At 38.8% G+C, this 21,574-nt stretch overlaps 1 protein-coding gene across 3 annotated transcripts in view; it reads right to left on the bottom strand.

The window, feature by feature from the left end:
• The window catches only part of LOC149845907 (exocyst complex component SEC6-like), a 198,937-nt gene that overhangs the window by 76,837 nt on the left and 100,526 nt on the right, over positions 1-21,574 (bottom strand). For all 3 annotated transcript variants that reach the window (XM_089996067.1, XM_089996069.1, XM_089996068.1), the window contains exons 9-10: positions 8,482-8,508; positions 175-282 (exon numbers count right to left, since the gene is read on the bottom strand). In XM_089996067.1, the coding sequence (XP_089852193.1) occupies positions 175-282; positions 8,482-8,508 (135 nt within the window). The remainder of the gene's footprint in view (positions 1-174; positions 283-8,481; positions 8,509-21,574) is intronic.

Here is a 21,574-nt window from a genome sequence, read left to right as displayed (position 1 = left end):
ATTCAACCGTGTCATGATTTCTAAGGAGGAAAAAGGCATTGACTTCCAGCAAAACCTAGTAAACTAATTGATGATGCTTCATGGCAGCTAAGGTAGCATGGACTGCTATTCCAATTAAACACATTCTCTTTGGAAAAAAATTTCTGCATATGCCTCCAATACAAGGAAACTTACTTTGTAGATCTGCGAGCATTTGAAATTCCTGATATTGCAACATCGCCCTCAGCCTCAGCAGCTTCTTCAGCCAACTGCTGATCAAAGATTTCTTGCATTTCAATGATCCTACAGAAAACAAATCAGAATGGTTGAGCATGAAGACAAGCTCCTAGTAGTTTAATATGTAAGGACCGTCACATATAAATAAATATGATGTTATTTTATTCGACTAGTCCATTGTTAAAATACTGTGTATATATACCTGACTGGCATACGTATATTTATACAATATACATATATCGGGGGCATTTTGGTCATTTCGTAGTATGTACTTTTAGTACAGTCCATTAGGGACAGAAATACTTTTGTGTTTATTTATTTTTTGCTTTTTTAAATGTAACATCATCATGGCTGTTGGGGTGTCAGTCCAACTAGTCATTGGACTGCCCCCAACGGTCATACTTTTAGTACATCTCATTAGGCATTTGTGAGGTTAATACAATTCCTTTTTTTTCTTTTATGCTCTTGTGAGCCTTCTTTTGTGCTATTATGGATTTTATACTTTTGTATCTCTTTTATGTGATTGTCATCGGTCCATTAGAGACCATATTATATTTGTGCACTTGTGTAGCCCTTCGTTGGCATTGTAATTGTGCATACTTGTTTCATTACATGGTATTAGAGCTTGGCTCTTAGAGTAGCGAAAGCTATCTTGGACTACTCTCCCAATGGTAGTGCTCTTCAACCTTTAGTTTTCATCCATTCCTTCTACACAAGAATTCTTCATTATGGGAGAAAGAGATTCCGCCTCAACGAAAATAATTATTTGATGTGGGCGACCGCTATGGAAAATCACATCAAAGGTAAAAAGCTTTGGGGTTTTATTAGTGAAACCAGTAATGAACCTCAACTCAAATTGACAAGGAGAGAAGGAGATCAAGTAAAAGCTCTATCCGAAGAAGAAAAGGAGAAAGCTTTGCAAGAATATCAAAACAAGTTGGAGGATTGAAAAGCTAGCAACGCTCAAATTCTCTCATGGTTCATGAGTAACATCGATTTTAAAATTATCACCAACATCATCAAATTTAAAAGACGAAGTGATGCATGGATTTTTCTAAAGAGCACCTTCATTCAAAAGGATATGACTAGACTATATTACCTTAAAGATAAGGAAAATAATACCAAACAAGGAGATAAAAGTGTAAGAGCCTTTTATAGTATTTTATCTCTTATTTAGGATGAATTAGCTATGTTAGAACCTAAATGAGAAGGTTCGGTTATTGAAATGAGGAAATTGCAAGTTGAAAGAGAAAACCTTTTCTCCTTTCTTTATTGTCTCCAACCGGCTCCAACCGGAATTTGAGCAAGTTAGGTCCTCCTTGCTTCATAGGACTTTGTATGCTCCTATAAGTGAGGCTCTTACTCAAATTTACCAAGAAAAAACAAGACTTGAAATTCACAAGTATAATGATGAGGTTTTTGTCATATCAAGACCCAACAATTTTGTAAAAACTTATAAACCACCTTACTTTGAAAGAAAATTCAATAGAGAAGGAAATAACAGAAGAGGATAAAAAGGTAAAATTATTTGTCATCATTGTAAGGAACCGGGGCATATAAGACCGGATTGTCCCAAGTTCAAGAAAGTGGCCGCCATAAGTGAAGAACCTCAAGAATCAAAGAAAGAGGGGCAACTTCAATGATTTTACAATTGCCCAAACAGCAGAGGTCGTCTCACAAATTCTTAAAGTCACTTCTTTTATATCCGGCACTGCCATCTCCTCCTCTTCTCCTCCAGGTAAATCTTATTGGATTTTGGATTCGGTAGTCTCTTTTCACATTACTCATAATGAGTCTCTATTATCTGATTGCACTAATTCATATTTTTTATGTGTATCAACCGTGGATGGTACTTCTTTAAAAGTTAAAAGTAGAGAAAACCTCAACAATATCTCAAAAAAAAAATTGTTCCAAATGTAAGGGTTATTCTAAAATTAGATTTAAAACTTTTTTCAGTATCACAAATTTTCGATTATGGGTGTAAAGTATTCTTCTCATCTAAGACTTGTTGAGTACAGGATCTTCAATCAAGGAAGTTGATTGGGCAAGGTCATAGAAGAGGAAATCTTTACTATATGGATTCTTTATGTTTATCCAAAACTATTTTTGTAATCTTTACTATATGGATTTTTCATAATTGTATCCCTCTAAATTATTGCATGAATCTTATCTGTATTCTTTATACTTATTTGTTTCATTAGAGAGATTCGTACACAGAATTCCTTATATTCTGACACTCTACTTTTGGTGTTTTTCGCAGACTCAAAGGATCAGTGAAGTGACTCGCTTTTGAAAGAGCTATGAGTGCTACACGTTTACTAGACAGCCTCATAGATGGACAGCGTGGCTCTTCTTTTCTTTCTTTTTCTTTACATTAAATTGTCCATGCACTCAGATTTTTCTTATGCAATTATCTCGAGACTATTCTTACTTATTTAATAAAATTTGGCTTGATATGGTGTTGATAAATGTAAGATCCCTAGTAGTTTGATTGGTTATCTAATTGTGAGTGAAACTATAAAGGCCCCGGGTCTCTGAAAAGATTTCCGCAATGGTTTTAAAAAAAAAATCTGCACTTTTAAGGGGTATGAGTTGGAGTCGTTACAAGGACGGACGACAACCAACAAAATTCTGTAAAAGAGTTGTTAGGAGCAGGCCCAAGAGCTAGTTGGGCCAGCCCCTTGTGTATTGCAGTGCCTATTTAAAGGCAACCCCCCCCCCCCTTTGTATTTAGAAATGCTTGTTGCAAGCATATTAGAATAAGAGTATTATTTTTACTTGTTCTTGCTCTCAATTTAAGAGATTTATGTGTTGGCCCTTAGTGGCTCATTGTAATTGGCCCTTAAGTAGCTTGTGTATTTGTGGGTGTGCACACTTGTAGCCCTTTTCTGGCATTGTGTTTGTGCACTTAGTATTTCATTACACCTCTCCCTCGAGATTCGTGCCATTTCATGACAGATTGTGCTAGTGATATGTTTACATGAAGATCCACTTTACGATATTGCCTTTATCTAGGATCCCACCTAGTTTTTGGGAGCAATAGAAAATAATGAACAGTTGCTAGATATAGTATTGAAGTTGAATAAAGATCTATGGTCTGGACATCTGCTAAATTTTGTTGGTTGAGGCACTGCTTTCCACTCTTGGGCAGCCCATCACGAGATCCTTAGGATATTATGAAAACAAGAGTTTCACTGCCATACCAGTTAATTCGGCTCAACATGATAAAACCAAACACGTGGAACTAGATCAGCATTTTGTTCAAAAGAAGGTCGAGGATAAGAATTGGAGACAATATTTACATTTGGAGCATATAACCTAGCACAATTCTTTGCAAAACCACTTTCCACTTGGCGTCACTGAGTTATAAGCAAAGTTAAGCAATGTGATTAGCGATGCACAGCTTAAGGTTGGATGTTAGTATGATAGAGGATATTTTTATCAATGTCCCATGACATGTATGTCAGATTTTAATTTATTGTACACCTGTCTTTGAATGGTCAGATAGTAATATGTACCAGGGAGTCTAAGCTCAAGCACACATCTGTTAATGTGCTGTAAACCTTGGATACCCTTTCTCTCTAATATACATAGTTTAGTGAGATAGAGGGGTGATTCACCCTCTTTTGGTTGCCACTGTTAAAATGTAACATGTAAACACATATAATATATATATATATATATATATATATATTATTTTTATAATATATATTATTTTTATAATATATATTATATATTAATATTTTTTTTCTTTTTTTCCTTTTTTTTCCTAGTTCATTTTAAACTAGATGGTCAAGATCTTGTTAGTTCTTGACCATGTCTATAGCCATTGGACCTAATCCAACGGCTACAAGTAGAGTCGTTGGAGCTCTTCCTCCCCCTCATTCTACAATTTGTATATATAGGGGTGAACCTCTCCTTTGTAATGCAATGCTTCTTAAGCATTTTAGTGTATGAATAAAATATTATTTATTCTCAAGTGTTCTTCCATTTGTACCCTTTCACGGGTCATGCTTGTAGTGTCTCCAATAGACACATGTTTGTGAGTTGTTCGCACATTTGTGAAAGACCATCATTTCATTACATGGTATTAGATCTCTTAATAAACAAAGCATTGTCAGTTAAACAAGCTTGAAAACCAATATCCAGCATAACATAATTAAATCTGTCATACCAGGCTTTTGGAGCCTATTTAAGACCATAGAGAGCTTTTTCTCGATGAAGAGCTTTACCCTTAGGAATACTAATACCAGGCGGGGCTTTCATATATACTTCTTCAATGAGGTTCTCATTCAGGAAAGTATTTTTGACATCTAATTGAAAGATAGGTCATTTTCTAATGAAGATCAAGGCTATTAAAGTTCTGACAGTAGTCATACGGGCCACAGGATCGAATGTTTCTTCATAATCAATGTCATACTCTTGGGCATATCCTTTTGCTACTAGACGGGTCTTAAACATTTTCAAGGTTTCATCACTTTTGGTTTTGACTTTATATACCCACCTACAGCCCACAGGTTTCTTACCTGGAAGAATATCTTGGATAGTCCAGGTGTTGGCCTTTTCTAATGCATCAAATTATGTTTTCATGGCTTCTATCCATAATATATGATTTTTAGCTTGAGAATAGGATGATGGTTCAACATATGATTGTATTAATGCAAAGGTTGTCATATATGTGGGTGAAAAGGATTCGCAGGACACAAATTTTTCAGGAGGTCTAGAAATTCTAGACGTCCTTCTAGGTGAAACTTCGGAGTATTTTTCTAATGCATATAGCAGATTTTGCTCTCTACGTCTTGAATATTGTAGCCTAACATCCCTATGAATTTGCTCTCCATTATCATCATCATTTTCAACAACAATAGGACTTTGATCATTGTCAAAGTCACATTCAAAATCACATTCATTGGTTTTTGAAGTTAGATCAATTAAAAAAGAATATTCAGTGACATCTTTGGATTTTTCGAATTCAAAGAAGCTTTCTTTTTCCAAAAAAGATACATTTCTTGATACATATAATTTTTTATTTTGAAAATCGAAACACCTGTAGCCTTTTTTATTGTTAGTATATCCTAAAAAGGCACATGAGATTGCACGAGGAGAGAGTTTGTCATTTTTGTTGGTGAAAACAAAGCATTTGCATCCAAGACTCTTAATCTAGAATAATCTAGAGCTAAATTGACAATTTTTTCTATTGGAGTTATATTCTTTAATGAGCAAGATGGCATCCTATTGATGAGGTAGGTGGCAGTTAAGCCCGTCTCATCCCAAAACTTTTTTGGAACTTGACTTGCAATCAGTAAGGTCCTACTAGTTTCCATAATGTGCCGATGTTTACGTTCGGCTAGGCCATTCAGTTATGGAGTGTGTGGACATGATCTTTGATGTATAATGTCATGTAAATTGAGATAGTCTTTGAATTCTTTGGACATAAACTCTCCTCCTGAATCAGTGTGAAAGATGGAAATATCATTCTGAAACTTATTTTTAATCATTTTATGAAATATTTGAAAGTTGGCAAAAACTTCTTATTTATGTTTAAGAAAATAAATCCAAGTATGTCTAGAAAATTCATCAACAAAAATGACATAATATACAAAACTACCTTTGGAGATAACTGTTGCGGGGCCCCAAACATCCGAATGTATTAACTCAAGTGGTCTTGAATAAACAAAAGTTCAACTAAGAAATGATAATCTTTTCTTTTTGCCAAGAATGCAATCTTTACAAGAAAAACTTTCAGAATTACAAAATTTTCCTAAACTTAAAAAATATTGAATTTTAGACATGTGAGGGTGGCCAAGTCTTTTGTGTCATAAATCTAATTCTAATTTCTGAACATTATAACAAAATACATTCTTGGGTAATTCCAAAAAGTTCATTTAATAGAGTCCTTCTCTATGGTCTTCCCCAATCAGCTTTCCTGACTAGCGATCATGTACCCAACAACCATGAAAAGAGAAGGAGATATTACATCAATAGTCAGATATTTGTGAAACAGATAAGAGATTCAAATTTAGTTTAGGGATATATCCAACTTCTGGAATAAAAAAAAATGAATTTTGAAAATCTTCAAAACATCTTACTCCTTTTATTTCAAGAGATGTGCCATCGACTGTAAAAACCTTTGACACACTTGAGTTATTTTTAAGACATTCGGATAGCCAATTAACATTTGGGGTCATGTGAAAAGAAGTTTCAAAATCTAAAAGCCAAGGAAAGTTACCTGGACAGGAGAAAGATGCAACGACTGCTCCAGTTGAGGCTTCAATTGAGGAGGATACCCCTTTGAGAAGAGGTTGAAGAATTTCCATCAATTGAGCCATAGAAACAAGTACAGCTTGATCTTTTGACTCAGATGCAACTCTTTTTTCTTCTCTTCTTTTTAATTTTGAACATTGAGGCCTATAGTGCTCTGGTTCATGACAATGATGACAAATGACTTTTCTTTTGTCAAAGTCACCATTTTGCCTTCCAAAATGAGGTGGCTTGTAAGTGCGAGTATGATTTCCCGGTCTAGACACAGCTAAAATTGAGTCAACATCAACTTTTGAAGTACTTTTTCTAAGTCTATTTTCCTCCATAGTAAACTCTTCTATAGTATCAACAATAGAAGGAACTTTTCCACGATGTACAAAGGCCGATTTGGTGGATTCAAACTCCGGCCTTAGACCATTCACAAATTGATAGAAATGTTCCATATCGAGTTGCTTTTAGCGAAGCTCGATATCTTCGGCACAATGCCATTTAGGCTCAAGAAGAACTCTTCTCAAAGTTCGGACAACTCATTGTAATATTCTCGAATAGATTTGTCTTTTTGAGTCATTGTCCGAACTTTGTCTTGTAAATTGCACACATGTGCAATATCTTTAAAGGAATACATGTTTTTAAGGTATTCCCAAGCCTTATTAGCATGCTCAAACTTAGCAAGACTAGAGCATTTTTTAATGTCTACGCTATTGATTAGCCATGACATAATTTTTGCATGCCCTATTCTTCACTCTTTCCATTTCTTTTCATAAGTAGCTAACGCCTTTCTCTTCTTCTCTTTTTTGAGGAACCTCTTTATCACCCACTTTCTTGGTAAGAGATAGTTTAGGTTCCGAATCGGAACCATCCACTATACCCCATAGTCCTTTTCCCTAAATGTGGTGCTTTATAATTGAAGCCCATATTACATAATTTGTATCATTTAGCTTCATAGCTATAATGGTGATCTTATCATTGTCATCCATCTTTTACAAGGATAAGAGAGGAATAGGTTGAAGAAAAGAGAGAGAAAAGAGTAGATAAGAGAGTAAGAGAGAGGACAAAAAACCAATTTTTGAAGCGCAAGTCCTCTTTTCTTTAAACAAATCTTCTTGAGCCAAGAATAAGGTGATGAAACACCTTTTGCAAATGAGGCACAGAAATTGAGGCAGAAGCACTTCAAGATCTACGGTCTCCGTAGCTCTGATACCATTGATCTGCCATATGCTACATCCAAATATCAATTAGCAGACTTCTTCACAAAGCCTCTCGCTGCTCCCAGATTTCACTTTCTCTTAGACAAACTTTCGCTCATTGTAACGTAAGTTTGAGGGGGAGTGTTAAAATGTAACATGTAAACACATATATAATATATATATTATTTTTATAATATATATATTATTTTTATAATATATATATTATATATTTATATTTTTTTATTTCTTTTTATTATTCCTTTTTATTTTCTTTCTTTTTATTGTTTCTAGTTCATTTTGAACTAGACGGTCAAGATCTTGTTAGATCTTGACCATGTTTATAGCCGCTGGACTAGGTCCAACAGCTATAGGGAAGAGCTCCTTAAAAACGCTTCCTCCTCATTCTACAATTTGTATATATAGGGGTGAACCCCTCTTTTGTAATGCAATGCTTCTTAAGCATTTTAGTGTATGAATAAAATATTATTTATTCTCAAATGTTCTTCCATTTATACCCTTTCAAGGGTCATGCTTGTAGTGTCTCCAATAGATACATGTTTGTGAGTTGTTAGCGCATTTGTGGAAGACCACCATTTCATTACAGCCACCTCCTACCTTCTTCCTCTTACACCCATTCTTCCTCTACTTCCTCCAAGTTCTTTCCTTCCTTTAAATTCCTAACATAATACAAGCAGGATTTAAAATCCACATCTACTGTCTTTTTATGTGTAATAAAATTTTCACATTGCAGCTACAATAGAAAACCTAAGTACAACTTTGTTCAATTGCTTAAAAATCAGAAAATGATGAGCCTTACCTTATACAACGAACCAAAGTTTGTGGGCTGCACAAAGAAAGCAACAGTTAGTAAAGGAACTCTTGATTTTGTATGCAGAAATAGAAACATAGGAATAATTGTGAAAAGGCATGCAGAAAGTATCGTATTAAACAAATAAGACAAACAAATGCAACAAACTTGTAGTTCTACAGTGCATGTAAACACACACTCTTGTGTCTGTAATCTGTATTTGTGTGCCTGTTTGTACCAACATGTACAAGGAATAAGTAATAACAAAACCAATCCACATCAGTTTTGTTATTAATGAAATCCTTTTTTTATTTTTTTCTAATAGAATTAGGTATCTTTTGATGTCCCAAAGTACTTTCGCAGCAAAGAAGAAAGAAAAAGGTGAGGGGCTCAAATTATCATGATTCCGAATGAGAGAAGTCATGTGATAGGCCTCTTTTTTATGTTAATATTGTAATATATGGTAAGATATAAAAATACCCCTTGTTACAATCAATGTTATTTGTATCATACCGTATCGTATGATATGTATCGTATCGATGCAAGAGATCGATATGATACACACCCGTATCTTGATCTGGGTGTGTATCGTACATGTATCGCATATATCGTACGCTACAGTGTATCGTACTGTATCATATGATACGGTGCCTACGGACTTAAAAATGAGCAAAACCATGATTTTATGTTTTTGTGTTTTAAAGAGCTTTTGAGGGCTGAAACCTTCATTCATATAGAACATACCGAAGAGCTTCCCATGCACCCTAGGAGTCGTGAGACAGTTTAAAGGCCGATCTTTGTGCCGGGAAAAAGGCTTTCATGATTTAGTCAAGTAAGAGTGTTTTTCCACCATTTTTGCAGCCAAAGTGGGTTAAGGTAAAATATATATATATATATATATATATATATATATATATATATATATATATATATATATATATATTCACCATTTTTTCACTCAATAAAATGGGTTAAGGTAAACAATCTTTACTATGAATAAAATTGCAAAGCTACTCTCTAAAAAAATTCTGCCTCAGGGGCTGCTACCCCCCCACAGCCCCCGTCAACTTACCACAAGTTGGATCCGCAAAAATTAAAGATTTACATCAAGGTAGAAATCAGGCCCCACTATTCCAACAAAGATGACATCAATTGATTTGGCATGGCAACATGACACTCAAGTAATGAGTGACAACCGATTGAACATCGAGTGCAACTATTGTTATAATATTGTTTATGTAATATGAAAGTATGAGACTTGTGGCGTGTTCTTAATTGCAAGATATTTAATATTTTGCATTATTCTTGTGAGATGGTTGATGTTTGATGGTGTCTTATAGAACTCATAGAGACTTAAGTGTTGCATATGTGATTTTAGGGTTTGTTTGATCGCAAGACGAAAAAACCGAAAAGACCATTGTTTGAGGCAAACATTGGACGTGGCAAACGCGCAGAACGCCATCCGCCATGTCCATAATATTGTTTAATCACCGTTCCACGCCCCTTGTTACGAAAATAACAGGGACAGGGGGAACAAAAGACGAAAAAAAATCCAACCCCCCGACATCTCTCGCTCTCTCACCCTCGACCCCGACTCCCCACTGTCTCTCTGCCTTCCTCAGCCCCAACCCAAATCTCCTCTCTCTTTGGTCCCTCTCCAGCCCCACTCCCCACTGTCTCTCTCGCCTCTCTCTCCCCCGACCCAAATCTCCTCTCTCTAGTCCCTCCAGTGAACCTCTCTCTCCGGCGTGCCTCCTATCACCCCGCCGAATGTAGTACTCAACCTCTGGCGAACCTCTACCTCCGACGAACGCAGTACTCACCTGTCAAGGTGCGTCAATTCCATGTTCTTTTCTTCCTCCTTCCATTTTGTTTTTTTCATTTTCTCTGAACTTAGATCTGTGGCATCACGGATTCTCTCAAATATTTAGGGGTTTTTGTTTGAAGCTTCTAAAAAGAACAGATTTGGTGCAAACAGATCGGTTTATGCTTTTTTTTAAGAGTTTTTGTTTAGACTTAGGGTTTTGCTTCTAAAAAGAATAGACCTAGTGCGAACATATTGATTTATGATTTTTTTTAGGGGGTTTTGTTTGGACTTAGGGTTTTGCTTATAAAAAGAACAGATCTGATGAGTGCAGATAGGTTTATGTTTTTTCCAGGGGTTTTTGTTTGCACTTAGGGTTTTGCTTCTAAAAAGAACAGATCGGTTTAGGATATTGCAGATCTCCGTAGATTTCCTGTATATTGCTTTCATGGGAATGAATGTTTTTTTAAAATTTGTTGATAGTTTTTCTAGGAGTCGTTGTTTGTTGATAGTCTTTCCTTGATTCTTGAAGATAGTGATAAAGTCCATAAACATGTGATTTGTTTGGGGTTTTCTCTGTTCTGTTCTTGATTTGCATCTGGGATTATATTTCATTTTGTGCTTGATGTGGCCCTGAAATTTTCTTCCACGAAAATGTTAGTATATTTCCGAATATCATATAGTTAATTTTTATAAGCAGATAACAAATTATGCACTTTTCACTATTTGTCTGTCAAGCATGTAACAGCACCTGAATCTTTAATTTCCTGCAGATATTGTTGAATGAGTATCGAAGTCATCAATTGCTTTGAAGCAACAGTAACCTTCACTTGCAGTAATGTTTAGGTCTACTAGTTGGTGTCATATAAAGGAAATGAATGCTTTTAATTTCTGTGTTGCAATACATGCATCTCATCGAGGTGATAGACTTGGTTTTCTAAGCAGCTTGCTGAAGCACACTTCTTATTCATGCCCTTCCGAGGGATCTGAAACTTTCCTTTGCCAAACAACCTCTTTGACAATGACAATTTTTAAAGCAACTGAGAGGAGAATTCAATAGTAAATAAATGCTTTTTCAATACAATTATCAGGTTCGAAACAGAGTTGCCAGTCGAGGAAGCGGGAGCGGGAAGCAAGGCACTTCTAAAATTTTAAGAAGCGGGAAGCGTGGGACGACTTAGGAACGAACCAGGAAGCGACCTAAGAATCGAAGAAGGAAGCGACATAGGATTCGAGTGAGAAGCGAAAGGGAAGCGAATAAGAATCGAAAGGGAAGCGAAAATATAATTATATATTTTTATTTTATCAAAAAATAAGATTTATGCCATTATTGATAAAATAAAACATGTATCTAAGACAATAAATAATATAAGTTGCAATTATCTAACAAATGCATCATATTGCAACCGTCAAACATTTAAAAAATAATACATCAAGAGAAATCATAATTCACATTCTTGTTGCAACCATTTAACAAATGCATGCAAGCACTAAATAATACATTAAGAAAATAAATAAGTTTGATTAAAAAGCATACATTTTTCAATGAAAGAATCAAATGACTTCTTATTTGATGTTGTGATTGTTGTAAATCTTGTGATCTCTGCAACATAGAAAATGAGAAATCTCGAGCCGGTTTGTCATGAACTCATTCATGAGCTATGTCACACGGACTCGGCTAGGGAGGCGCCGCACCCGAGTCGACACGCCCCGACACGGGTGCGGACACGGGTGCGGCTTCGGACTCGGCCTGGACTCGGTCAACGCCGAGTCGGACTCGGTCAACGAGTCGAGGCCGAGTCCGTCCATTTTTGGACTCGGTCAACTTTGACCGAGTCCAAAATTGTCCATTTTTATAGCAAAAAACAAAAAAAATGATCTTTTTATATAGTTTTTAAAATATATATAGCATGAAAAAAGCTAATTATCATTTAATTCTCTCTCTCATAAGCCCCATAAAAAATTATTCTTAAATATTATCATCTAATTCTCTCTCTCAATCTTAAAAGCTAATAAATTCTCATCCACGAGTACCAACACTTTTCATGCACCGAGTTCTATCTCTTATAAAGGCTAATAAATTCTCATCCACGAGTACCAACATTTTTCATCCACCGAGATCATTTAATTCTCTCTCTTTTTCAAATCTAGCTTTGAAAAATTAAAAGCTTTTAATGCTTTTAATTAATGTTATAATTTTAGCAAAAGATGTTTAATGCATTTACCAGAACATGCTTTTAGTTAATGCTTTTAATTAATACCTTGATGATGTTTTATTCCCATGGTAGCTAAGACTCAGCCGAGTCAATGATAAACTCATCCAAGTTTGGTTCTAACCAGTTATACTACTATTTTAACTCAGTTAATTCAGGATCTGAGACAACTCGGAAGAGTCACGAGCCGAGTGTCCAAAATTTATATAGATATATGCACACACAGGATATATATATATATATATATATATATATATATTTTAAAAAAAATATTTATATATATAGCCGAGTCCCCGTGTCCAAAATTTTTAAAATTGTGCCGCACCCGCACCCGCACCCGCACCCGCACCCATGTGACATAGTTCATGAGCGGTTTGTATAGCTGGCAAGCCAAGCCATGAGCAGTTCATTCAGCTAAACAAGTTGAGCCCGAACATAAAGTGTTCAGCCACTCTTTTATATATATATATATATATATATATATATATATATATATATATATATATATATATATATATATATATATTCTCTAACATCTGACCGTGTATTGATAATGTCATCATTGGCACTTCAGAGAACAGTGTGCAAAAAGTGGAACTTTGCTACCAATGGGGGTTCCGCTTGTCTGGTAGTAGCAGCAGCTAGTGCATGTCACCTTGTGTTGGGACGTTGCATGTTCAAAACCCAATGGTATAATTGTATAATTGGTAGGGTTCTCCCCGCTTGCCTTAAGAAAAAAACAAAAAACTAGAACTTCGCTCAGGGATGAACCCAGAAACTTTTATTGGGGGCCAAACATAAACCAAAAAAAAATTTCTTAAGGGGGCGGAAAAATTTTTTGGGTGGGCGCAGAAAATTTTTTTTTACCTATGTTGAAAGCAGCCAAATAAAGGCTCTAATATGAGTTTTAAGGGGGGCAGGACCCCCAGTCCTAATGTAGGTCTGTCTCTCACTTCGCTCCTCTGACAAAATGAGAACCTCCTGTGAAGCGGATTGTCTCTTTTGTGATTGAAATTCGATTAAACAAGTTGTCTAAAAGATCGTGGGTGACATGCACTAGTGTTTTAGCTTTTCACTTTTCAGGTTGTCTAAAAGATCGTGGGTGTGCAGGAATATAAAAGTGGATCTTGAGAAGGATAGAAGATGTCTGGAATTTTGAGAAAAAAATCACTGCACTTTGGGAACAACATAAAGGGGCCAAGTGATGTGTATCTTCTAGGAATATATAACATCAGTTGTTTGTGCAACAGAAGTACATGAAAGATTTGTTTCATGATACTCTTGCCTAAAAAAACAAAAACAAAAGCAAAAAAAAATTTGAGGGCTTACTTTCTCACCCCAGAGAGTTGTCGACTCGCCATGCTTGGCTTGTGTTGCAGTCGTGCGAGAGAGTGTGAGAGAAATGGAGAGAATCGAGATAGAGAGAGTGAGAGGAGAGCGTACCTGAACAGATTCATCGCGACGAGGTCGCCGGAATTTCTTTCATCGCCGAAAATGGGTGGCCGAAAACTCGAGAGAGAGAGAGAGAGAGAGGAGTCGGATGCGAAAAATAAAACCCTAAGCCCCTTTTAGGTTTTCACGGGTTTTGTACAATGTCCATTTTACCCCCTTATTAATAAAATTTTTCCTTAATTTTTTTGTTTTCACGAGTTAAATTTTTTTTTAAAGGGCAAACTCGTCTTTCTTTTAAGCGTCCCCCTTTAAAGGGGTACGCGTCCCCATTAAAGGGAAATGCGTCCCCTATTAAAGGGGGACGCGTACCCCTTTAAAGGGGGATGCACTTCCTAAATTTAAAATGCACTTCCCCATGCGTTTCGGAAGCGCCGCGTTTCGCGCTTCCGAAGTGCGCATCGGGGAAGCGCGCTTCCCCTATAGCAGAGGCGCTTTCGGTAACTCTGGTTCGAAATGCTCTTGAGAAATGTCATGGTCTAAGACAAAAAAGTAAGAGCAAAATACATCATAATGACAGATATATTTTCAATAGTTAAAAGTATCCCCTTTTTCACATTACTTAACATTTCCTTTCACTTGATGGGATTTACTTAACATTTCCTTTCACTTGATGGGATCACCGTTTGATCCTCTGTGCAACCCCTCAGTCAACAAACGCTTACCTTCAAATATGTTGGCATTGAATTTCTTTGAAATTTTGTTGTTCATAGTTGGTATTTTATGACATGTTATGTTGGCATTGAATTTAGTTTACTTTTGATTTAATTAAATTGTGAATCCAGAATGGCAGATGCTGAAATGAGTGAGGTGCAAGCTAGCCAGTTTGAAAAAATGCAATGGAGTACATCACAGGTGCACTTCTTATTTGACTGCATGTTAGAGCAATGTAGAATACCTAGAATGTAATGTTTAGGGGGTTGAAAGAAAAAGGCTTGAGGGTAATAAAGCATCAAATAAAGAAGTCTGGGGCTTAATTTACCTTAGAAAAAAATCAAGAATAAATTAAAGCTAGTCAGACCTAACTTGACAGTGATGAACCAAATATTAAACACATCAGGTTTTGAATGGGACGTCGAACGGAAGATGCATGTGGAAAACATTGAAATTTGGATTGAATGTGTTAGAAAAAACCCAACATGGAAGAATTATCATAAACCAAACAAATTGTGATATTTTGAACATGTGGAGATTTATGGGAATCAATTGCTACTGGTAGTTATAGGGTCATCCAATCAGAAGTATCACAACCACCTCCCGTCGAACAATGCCTGGAGGAATTGAACTCATCTTCACAAGCTCCAAGTGATTATACACACATGAATAGACCACCAACTATCTTGTCCTCATCATCTACCAAGAATTCAAGTCAAAGAAAGCGTAAAATTACATTGATGATCAAATCTTAGAAATGTTAGGCAGCATTTCTATATATGTGAAGACTATTAGCGATGACTCTCCCAACAGATTGGCAGCATAATGTAATTTTATATTAAAAGAAATATTCAATAATGGTGACATTTTTGTGAACACACATGTGAGAGCATTAGACTTGTTAATAGCCCCTGGGAACTATGTTCCTGAATATGGACCCAGAATGACGGGTCTATTGGTCGGACTTGAAATTATCTCCCAGTGTTTAGGTAGGCATTTGCACAATTGAACAGACATCTACGTTTATGTTGATTATTTAATGTTATCGCTGTATTAATTATTGCAATTATGTTGTTCTTATTCAATTTTGTACATGTTGTTCATGTTTATTGCAACTATGTTATTCTTATTCAATTGTGTGCATGTTACTCATGTTTATTGCAATTATATTATTCTTATTAAATTGTGTCCATGTTATTCATGTTTATTGCAATTATGTTGTTCTTATGTGATTTTGTGCATGTTATTCATATTTATTGCAATTATGTTCTTATTCGTTTGTGCTTGTTACATATGGAAAAAAAAAAGCATGATTGTATGTGTTTGCAGAAGTATAATGACTCCTCAACAAGAACTTTACTTACTATGATGATGATGATCATTTCCCTACATAGTTTGAGGTCACATAGGTAGTTCATGATTCTATACATAGGGGTAATGATTTTGTGTGCGATTGTGTGTTGGGTCAGCGACAAAATTATTTTGACTTTTTATGCATGGAGAAGGAAATATACATACATTATGTGAGGCTCTTCGCATAAGTGGATTATTGCAACATGCTCGTGATGTAGGTGTTGAAGAACAAGTTGCAATTTTTTTATTAACACTTGGTCACAATGAGAAAAATATAGTGCAGTATGTATTTTAACATTCACGATAAACAATTAGCAAATATTTTAATTTGGTATTAAATGCATTATTTTGCATTGGACACCGGTTCATGGGTTGTTGTAGTGATGACACCCCCAACAAAAATTATGAAAGAATCGTGATTCTAACCATATTCTAAGGTAACCAAGATTCCACACTTGTAATTAGATTATTTATGTGTATATGTGTGTTTGTATTAACTTACCCTTATATTACTAATGATAGAATTGCTTAGGGGCTATAGATTGAAGACATATTCCTATGCACATATCAAGGGAAGAAAAAATGAGGTCTTGAAACAGAAAAGGGTAGTTGTCACAAAATGTCCTCAATGTCCTGGGGTTTGATATGTGAATTCAGTATATGCTTGTTAGGTGGGAAGGCAGTGCAATCGATGCGAAAGTGTTGTACAGTACACATGATACTGACCAGCTTCAAATAATACCCAAAGGTAAGTAAATACATACTTGTGCATAAATTACAATGATTAAGAAATTTTTTTTACATGAAAAAAAAGATTTGTGTATGTAGGAAAATATTATCTTGCATATTCTTAATACCCAAATATTGTTGGATTTTTTACACCACACAAAGGATATTGTTATCACTTGTCAAAATTTAAGGCAACTAGTGCAAAACCAATAGGAGAAGCGAGTTATACAACCATAGACACTCCTCATTGCGAACAACAGTAGAATGTGTTTTTGGTTTGCTCAAAGCGCATTTTTCAATTTTAAAGTGTAACGCCCCGAAATCTCTTAACTTGACAATTAAAATTTTTTTTGAGGAAAATCCCTGAAAGTTTAAACTCTGTTGTTCTGAAAACCCTTCAAAAAGTATCTTTCTATTTTGAAAATCAAGTTTTTTGCAAATCCCAGGCACGTTAGCTCGACAATCCAAACATGACCACGGCGATGAATAGCAGACAGCTGAAAAGAGTACTAAATCCTTAATAAAAAGTCACTATACAAGAAAAATCAACAGGAGACCCAGCCTCGCCCCCCCCCAGATTTTAAACAAAAACCCAAAACCCAAAACTCAAAACCCTGCAACGACAGCCAGAAGTCTGAAAGGAAAAGTATAGCCTCGAGCCACGTCGCATGCACCGCTGATAGCCTGTCGCCGCTACTCATCACCTGCCCATAAAAATGGTCAGTCTCGCAAAAAACTAGTAGGAGTGTAAAAAGAACAAGAACAACTAGCAGGTAAAGCAGTTAAGCATATCATAACAGCAATAATGAGAAAAGATATACTGCACAGGAAAACTCACCTGTATGCTAGCATGTAATACCACAAGTATGCAAAAACAACAGCTGAAGGGTGAGCATGCTTAATTTGGTTATCACTTGTTAACCGGCCATGTGGGTACGTACATGGCACACGAGCCAAAACAGTCGAGACCAATCTGAAGGTTCATTATGTCAAGTATCTTAAAATACCTCGGTTCACTGACTGAATCCTATCCTAAGAGGACGACCGGTGGTCGAGAGAGCAAGCCCCCAAAGGCCCAGTAGGGATGCATCCAACTTCTGCAGAAGTGTTAGGCTATCTAGTGCAGCCTCTTTCCCCTAACCTTCGATGACCGGGGAAGCCGAGTCTTTTGCCCGTAAATAGTCATTAATGGTCTGTCCATCGGAATTGGTACCCTTCGTCCTCTCTCTTGGCGAAGCTAAGTCGAAACGAGCACGATGGGGGTTTTTTAACCGCCGCCTCACTCTTCATGCCCTAGTCGATTGGACCCAAATGAGCATCTTGCCTGTGAAGGCGCCTGAGACCCTTTTAGGTGTATTCTCAATTAGTATCATTGCACAATCGAGGCCTAATCTGCCTCGCAGTACTCCTTGCACCGTGCCAACTATGTTAGCACTACAATAGTACCCCAAAACCAAACGTTTGCCCAAACTCAAGAAACAACAGTCCTTCGTGCAACGAGGGTCTTGTCTCGAGTTAGGAAAACCAGTATCTCATTTCGTAACTCACTGCAGAGTTCGAACGTTGATACTTGCGTTCTTACGCAAGGCTAAGCTCTGTTGTCGAATCCCTACAAATCCATGGCAGGGTTGAGACCACGACAATAAAAAGAAGAGTGACATATATATATATGAAATAGCACAAGCAACAACAAATGAAATCAACAGGGACCAGGATCGCGAAACCGCGTCCTGGAAGTAAAAGACAAGAAAGGAAAGTGCAAAAAGAAAAGCCTTGACACATATAGCGCGATGGCAATGAAAAGTACAGTGCAGAAAGGAAACGGGACCAGGATCGCGAAACTGCGTCCTGGAAGTAAAAGACAATAAAGAAAGGTACACAAAAAGGAAAGCCTTGGCACATATAGCGCGACGGCAACGATAAGTAAAGTGCAGGAAAAGTAAAGTGCAGGAAAAGTAAAGTGCAAGAAAAGTAAAGTGCAGGAAAAGTAAAGTGCAAGAAAAGTAAAGTGCAGGAAAGGACGTACATATATACTATATGTAAATGTTTTAATTTATTGGTTAAGTCCTTTGTTTTTAGCAGCTCATTGTTCATGTTCCTTTTTACGCAAACCCCTACCTAGAAGGGGTGCGAGCGTCTATACGCTTGCGAGCGTAAGTGATCATTGTCTCGGGCCACGTAGCACGAGAAGGCTCTGTGGTGCAACCTGCAAAGCTACAAGAGGTCAATACGCCATAATACCACGAGGAACAGGTCCGATAAGACCTGCGGTGGTACCGGACCCCAAAACTAGGGGAGGTAGCGAGCTCAACTCCGTACACAAGAAGGACAGAGGCAGCAAGGCAGGGGAGCTCGCCCCCACCGGGAAGGCATAGGAAGGCAGGGGCTCACCCCCTGCCTGAAAACATAAGGCAGGGGGTGAAACCCCCTGCCAGAAAATCCAAGAAGGCAGGGGGCTCGCCCCCTACCGGAAAACACAAGAGGGAAGGGGGCTTGCCCCCTGCCGGAAAACACAAGGCAGGGGGCCTAGCCCCCCTGCAGGAAAACAAAAGGCAGGGGGGCAAAACCCCCTGCCAAAAACACAAGGCAGGGGGGCTCGCCCCCTGCCGGAAAGCAAAAGGTCTGGGGGCAAAAACCCCTGCCAATAACATAAGGCAGCGGGGCTCGCCCCCTGCCGGAAAGCAAAAGGCAGGGGGGCAAAACCCCCTGCCAAAAACATAAGGCAGAGGGGCTCGCCCCCTGCCGGAAAGCACAAGGCAAGGGGGCAAAACCCCCGGCAAAAAAACATAAGGCAGGGGGGCTCGCCCCCTGCCGGAAAGCACAAGGCAAGGGGGCGAAACCCCCTGCCAAAAACATAAGGCAGGGGGGCTCGCCCCCTGCCGGAAAGCACAAGGCAAGGGCCCCTGTCGAAAAGCACAAGGCAGGGGGGCGAAACCCTCTGCCAAAAACACAAGGTCAGGGGGGCTCGCCCCCTGCCGGAAAGCACGAGGCAAGGGGGCTCGCCCCCTACCGGAAAGCACGAGGCAGGGGGCCAAAACCCCCTGCCGAAAAGCATAAGGCAAGGGGGCTCACCCCCTGCCGAAAAGCATAAGGCAAGGGGGCTCACCCCCTGCTGGAAAGCACAAGGCAGGGGGCCGAAACCCCCTGTCAAAAACACAAGGCAGGGGGGCTCGCCCCCTGCCGAAAAGCACAAGGCAGAGGCGCTCTCCCCCCTGCCGGAAAGCGTAAGGCAGGGGGGTGAAACCCCCCTGCCGGAAACCACCACCCCTTCCTGCCGAGGCCGCAGGCGGAGGGGTTCGCTCCCCCTCTCACGTGGGAAACATGAAGACGTGGGAGAGGGGGACTCACCTGGAGGTCGCCGACGGAGTCAGACGGTGCCGGACAAAGGTTGGTAGCGGGTGTCGGTGGGCGTCGGCGACGGCGGGTGGCAGCGACGGCGAGAAGGAGGGGGAGACAGAGGAAGAGGGAAAATCGGGGGAGCCGAGAGGGGGAAAAGGGGCGTCGGGGAGAGGAGAGGCGACGGGGAGGGGAAAGCCTTCGATGCTTTTCCCCCCTCTCGCCTGCTTTATTTATAAGCAGGAAAAGGGGGAGCGGGCGCCGCTCGGTAGGCCCTTACGACCTACCGATAGCCGTCCTCTCACAGGGGCTCGGATCCGGGTTGGATCCAGATCTGGCCCGGTTCCAGGATGATAAAATTTCTTTTCTAGTTTTAACATCCTAACCGCCTTAAACAAATTTCGTCTGCGAAATTTTCATTAATATTATTTTTCAATGTACAACTTTGGGTACTTTTCCCTGATATTTGCTTCAGGTTCCCAAGTACATTCGTCGATTCCATGATGTTGCCATCGGATCTTTACAAAAGGTATTGTCCTCGATCTCAACACCCGATCGCGACAATCGATGATTTCTATCGGTCTTTCCTCGAAATTCATATCCTCATCAATCTAAATGTCGTCAAACTTGATGATGTGGGAAGGATCGTGAACATACTTTCTTAACATAGATACATGGAAGACGTTATGAAATTGTGCATATTGGGGAGACAACGCTACGCGATAAGCCGCTTCGCTGATGCGATCCAAAATCTCAAAAGGGCCAACGAACCGGGGACTTAGCTTCCCTTTCTTTCCAAAACGAAAAATCCCCTTGGTTGGAGAAACCTTGACGAACACCATGTCTCCTATTAGAAAAATGAGCTCTCGACGACGACGATCGGCATAACTTTTCTGCCGACTCCGAGCTGAACGGAGACGATCCCGGATGATTCGCACCAGTTTCGATAAATGCTGAAGCACAAGAGGATCCTCCTGTCTTCTTTCTCCTACTTCATCCCAATACACGGCCTTCCGTATAAAGCTTCATAGGGAGCCATGCCGATACTAGCGTGAAAACTAATATTATACGCAAACTCCGCTAAACTGAGATGGGAATCTCATTCACCCTTCCACTCCAACATGCAGGCCCGCAACATACCCTCCAGAGTCTGAATAGTCTGCTCAGACTGACCATCAGTCTGAGGGTGGGAAGCCGAGCTAAAGCTCAGCTTGGTGCCTAGAGCCTGCTGGAGCTGCCCCCAGAATCTCGACGTGAATCTGGGATCACGGTCAGAAACAATAGAAACCGGAACATCGTGGAGTCTTACAATCTCGCGGATATAAAGATCGGCCAGGCTGACAAGAGACTGGCCGAGGCGGATAGGTAGAAAATGCGCTGATTTGGTGAGTCTATCGACGATCACCCAAATCGCGTCGTGCTTGCGTCGAGTCCTAGGAAGGCCAACTACAAAGTCCATGGCGATTCCCTCCCACTTCCATTCTGGGATATCCAAGGGTTGCAACGTTCCTCCTGGCCGCTGATGCTCGATCTTTACCTGCTGACAGATGAGGCATCTTAAGAC

The sequence above is a fragment of the Nuphar pumila genome, chromosome 2 (assembly GCF_984573655.1).
Source record: "Nuphar pumila chromosome 2, dmNupPumi1.hap1.1, whole genome shotgun sequence".
In the NCBI taxonomy this organism is placed as follows: Eukaryota; Viridiplantae; Streptophyta; class Magnoliopsida; order Nymphaeales; family Nymphaeaceae; genus Nuphar; species Nuphar pumila.
Note: the sequence above shows the minus strand (reverse complement) of the source record. Positions and strands in the feature narration are given on the sequence as shown.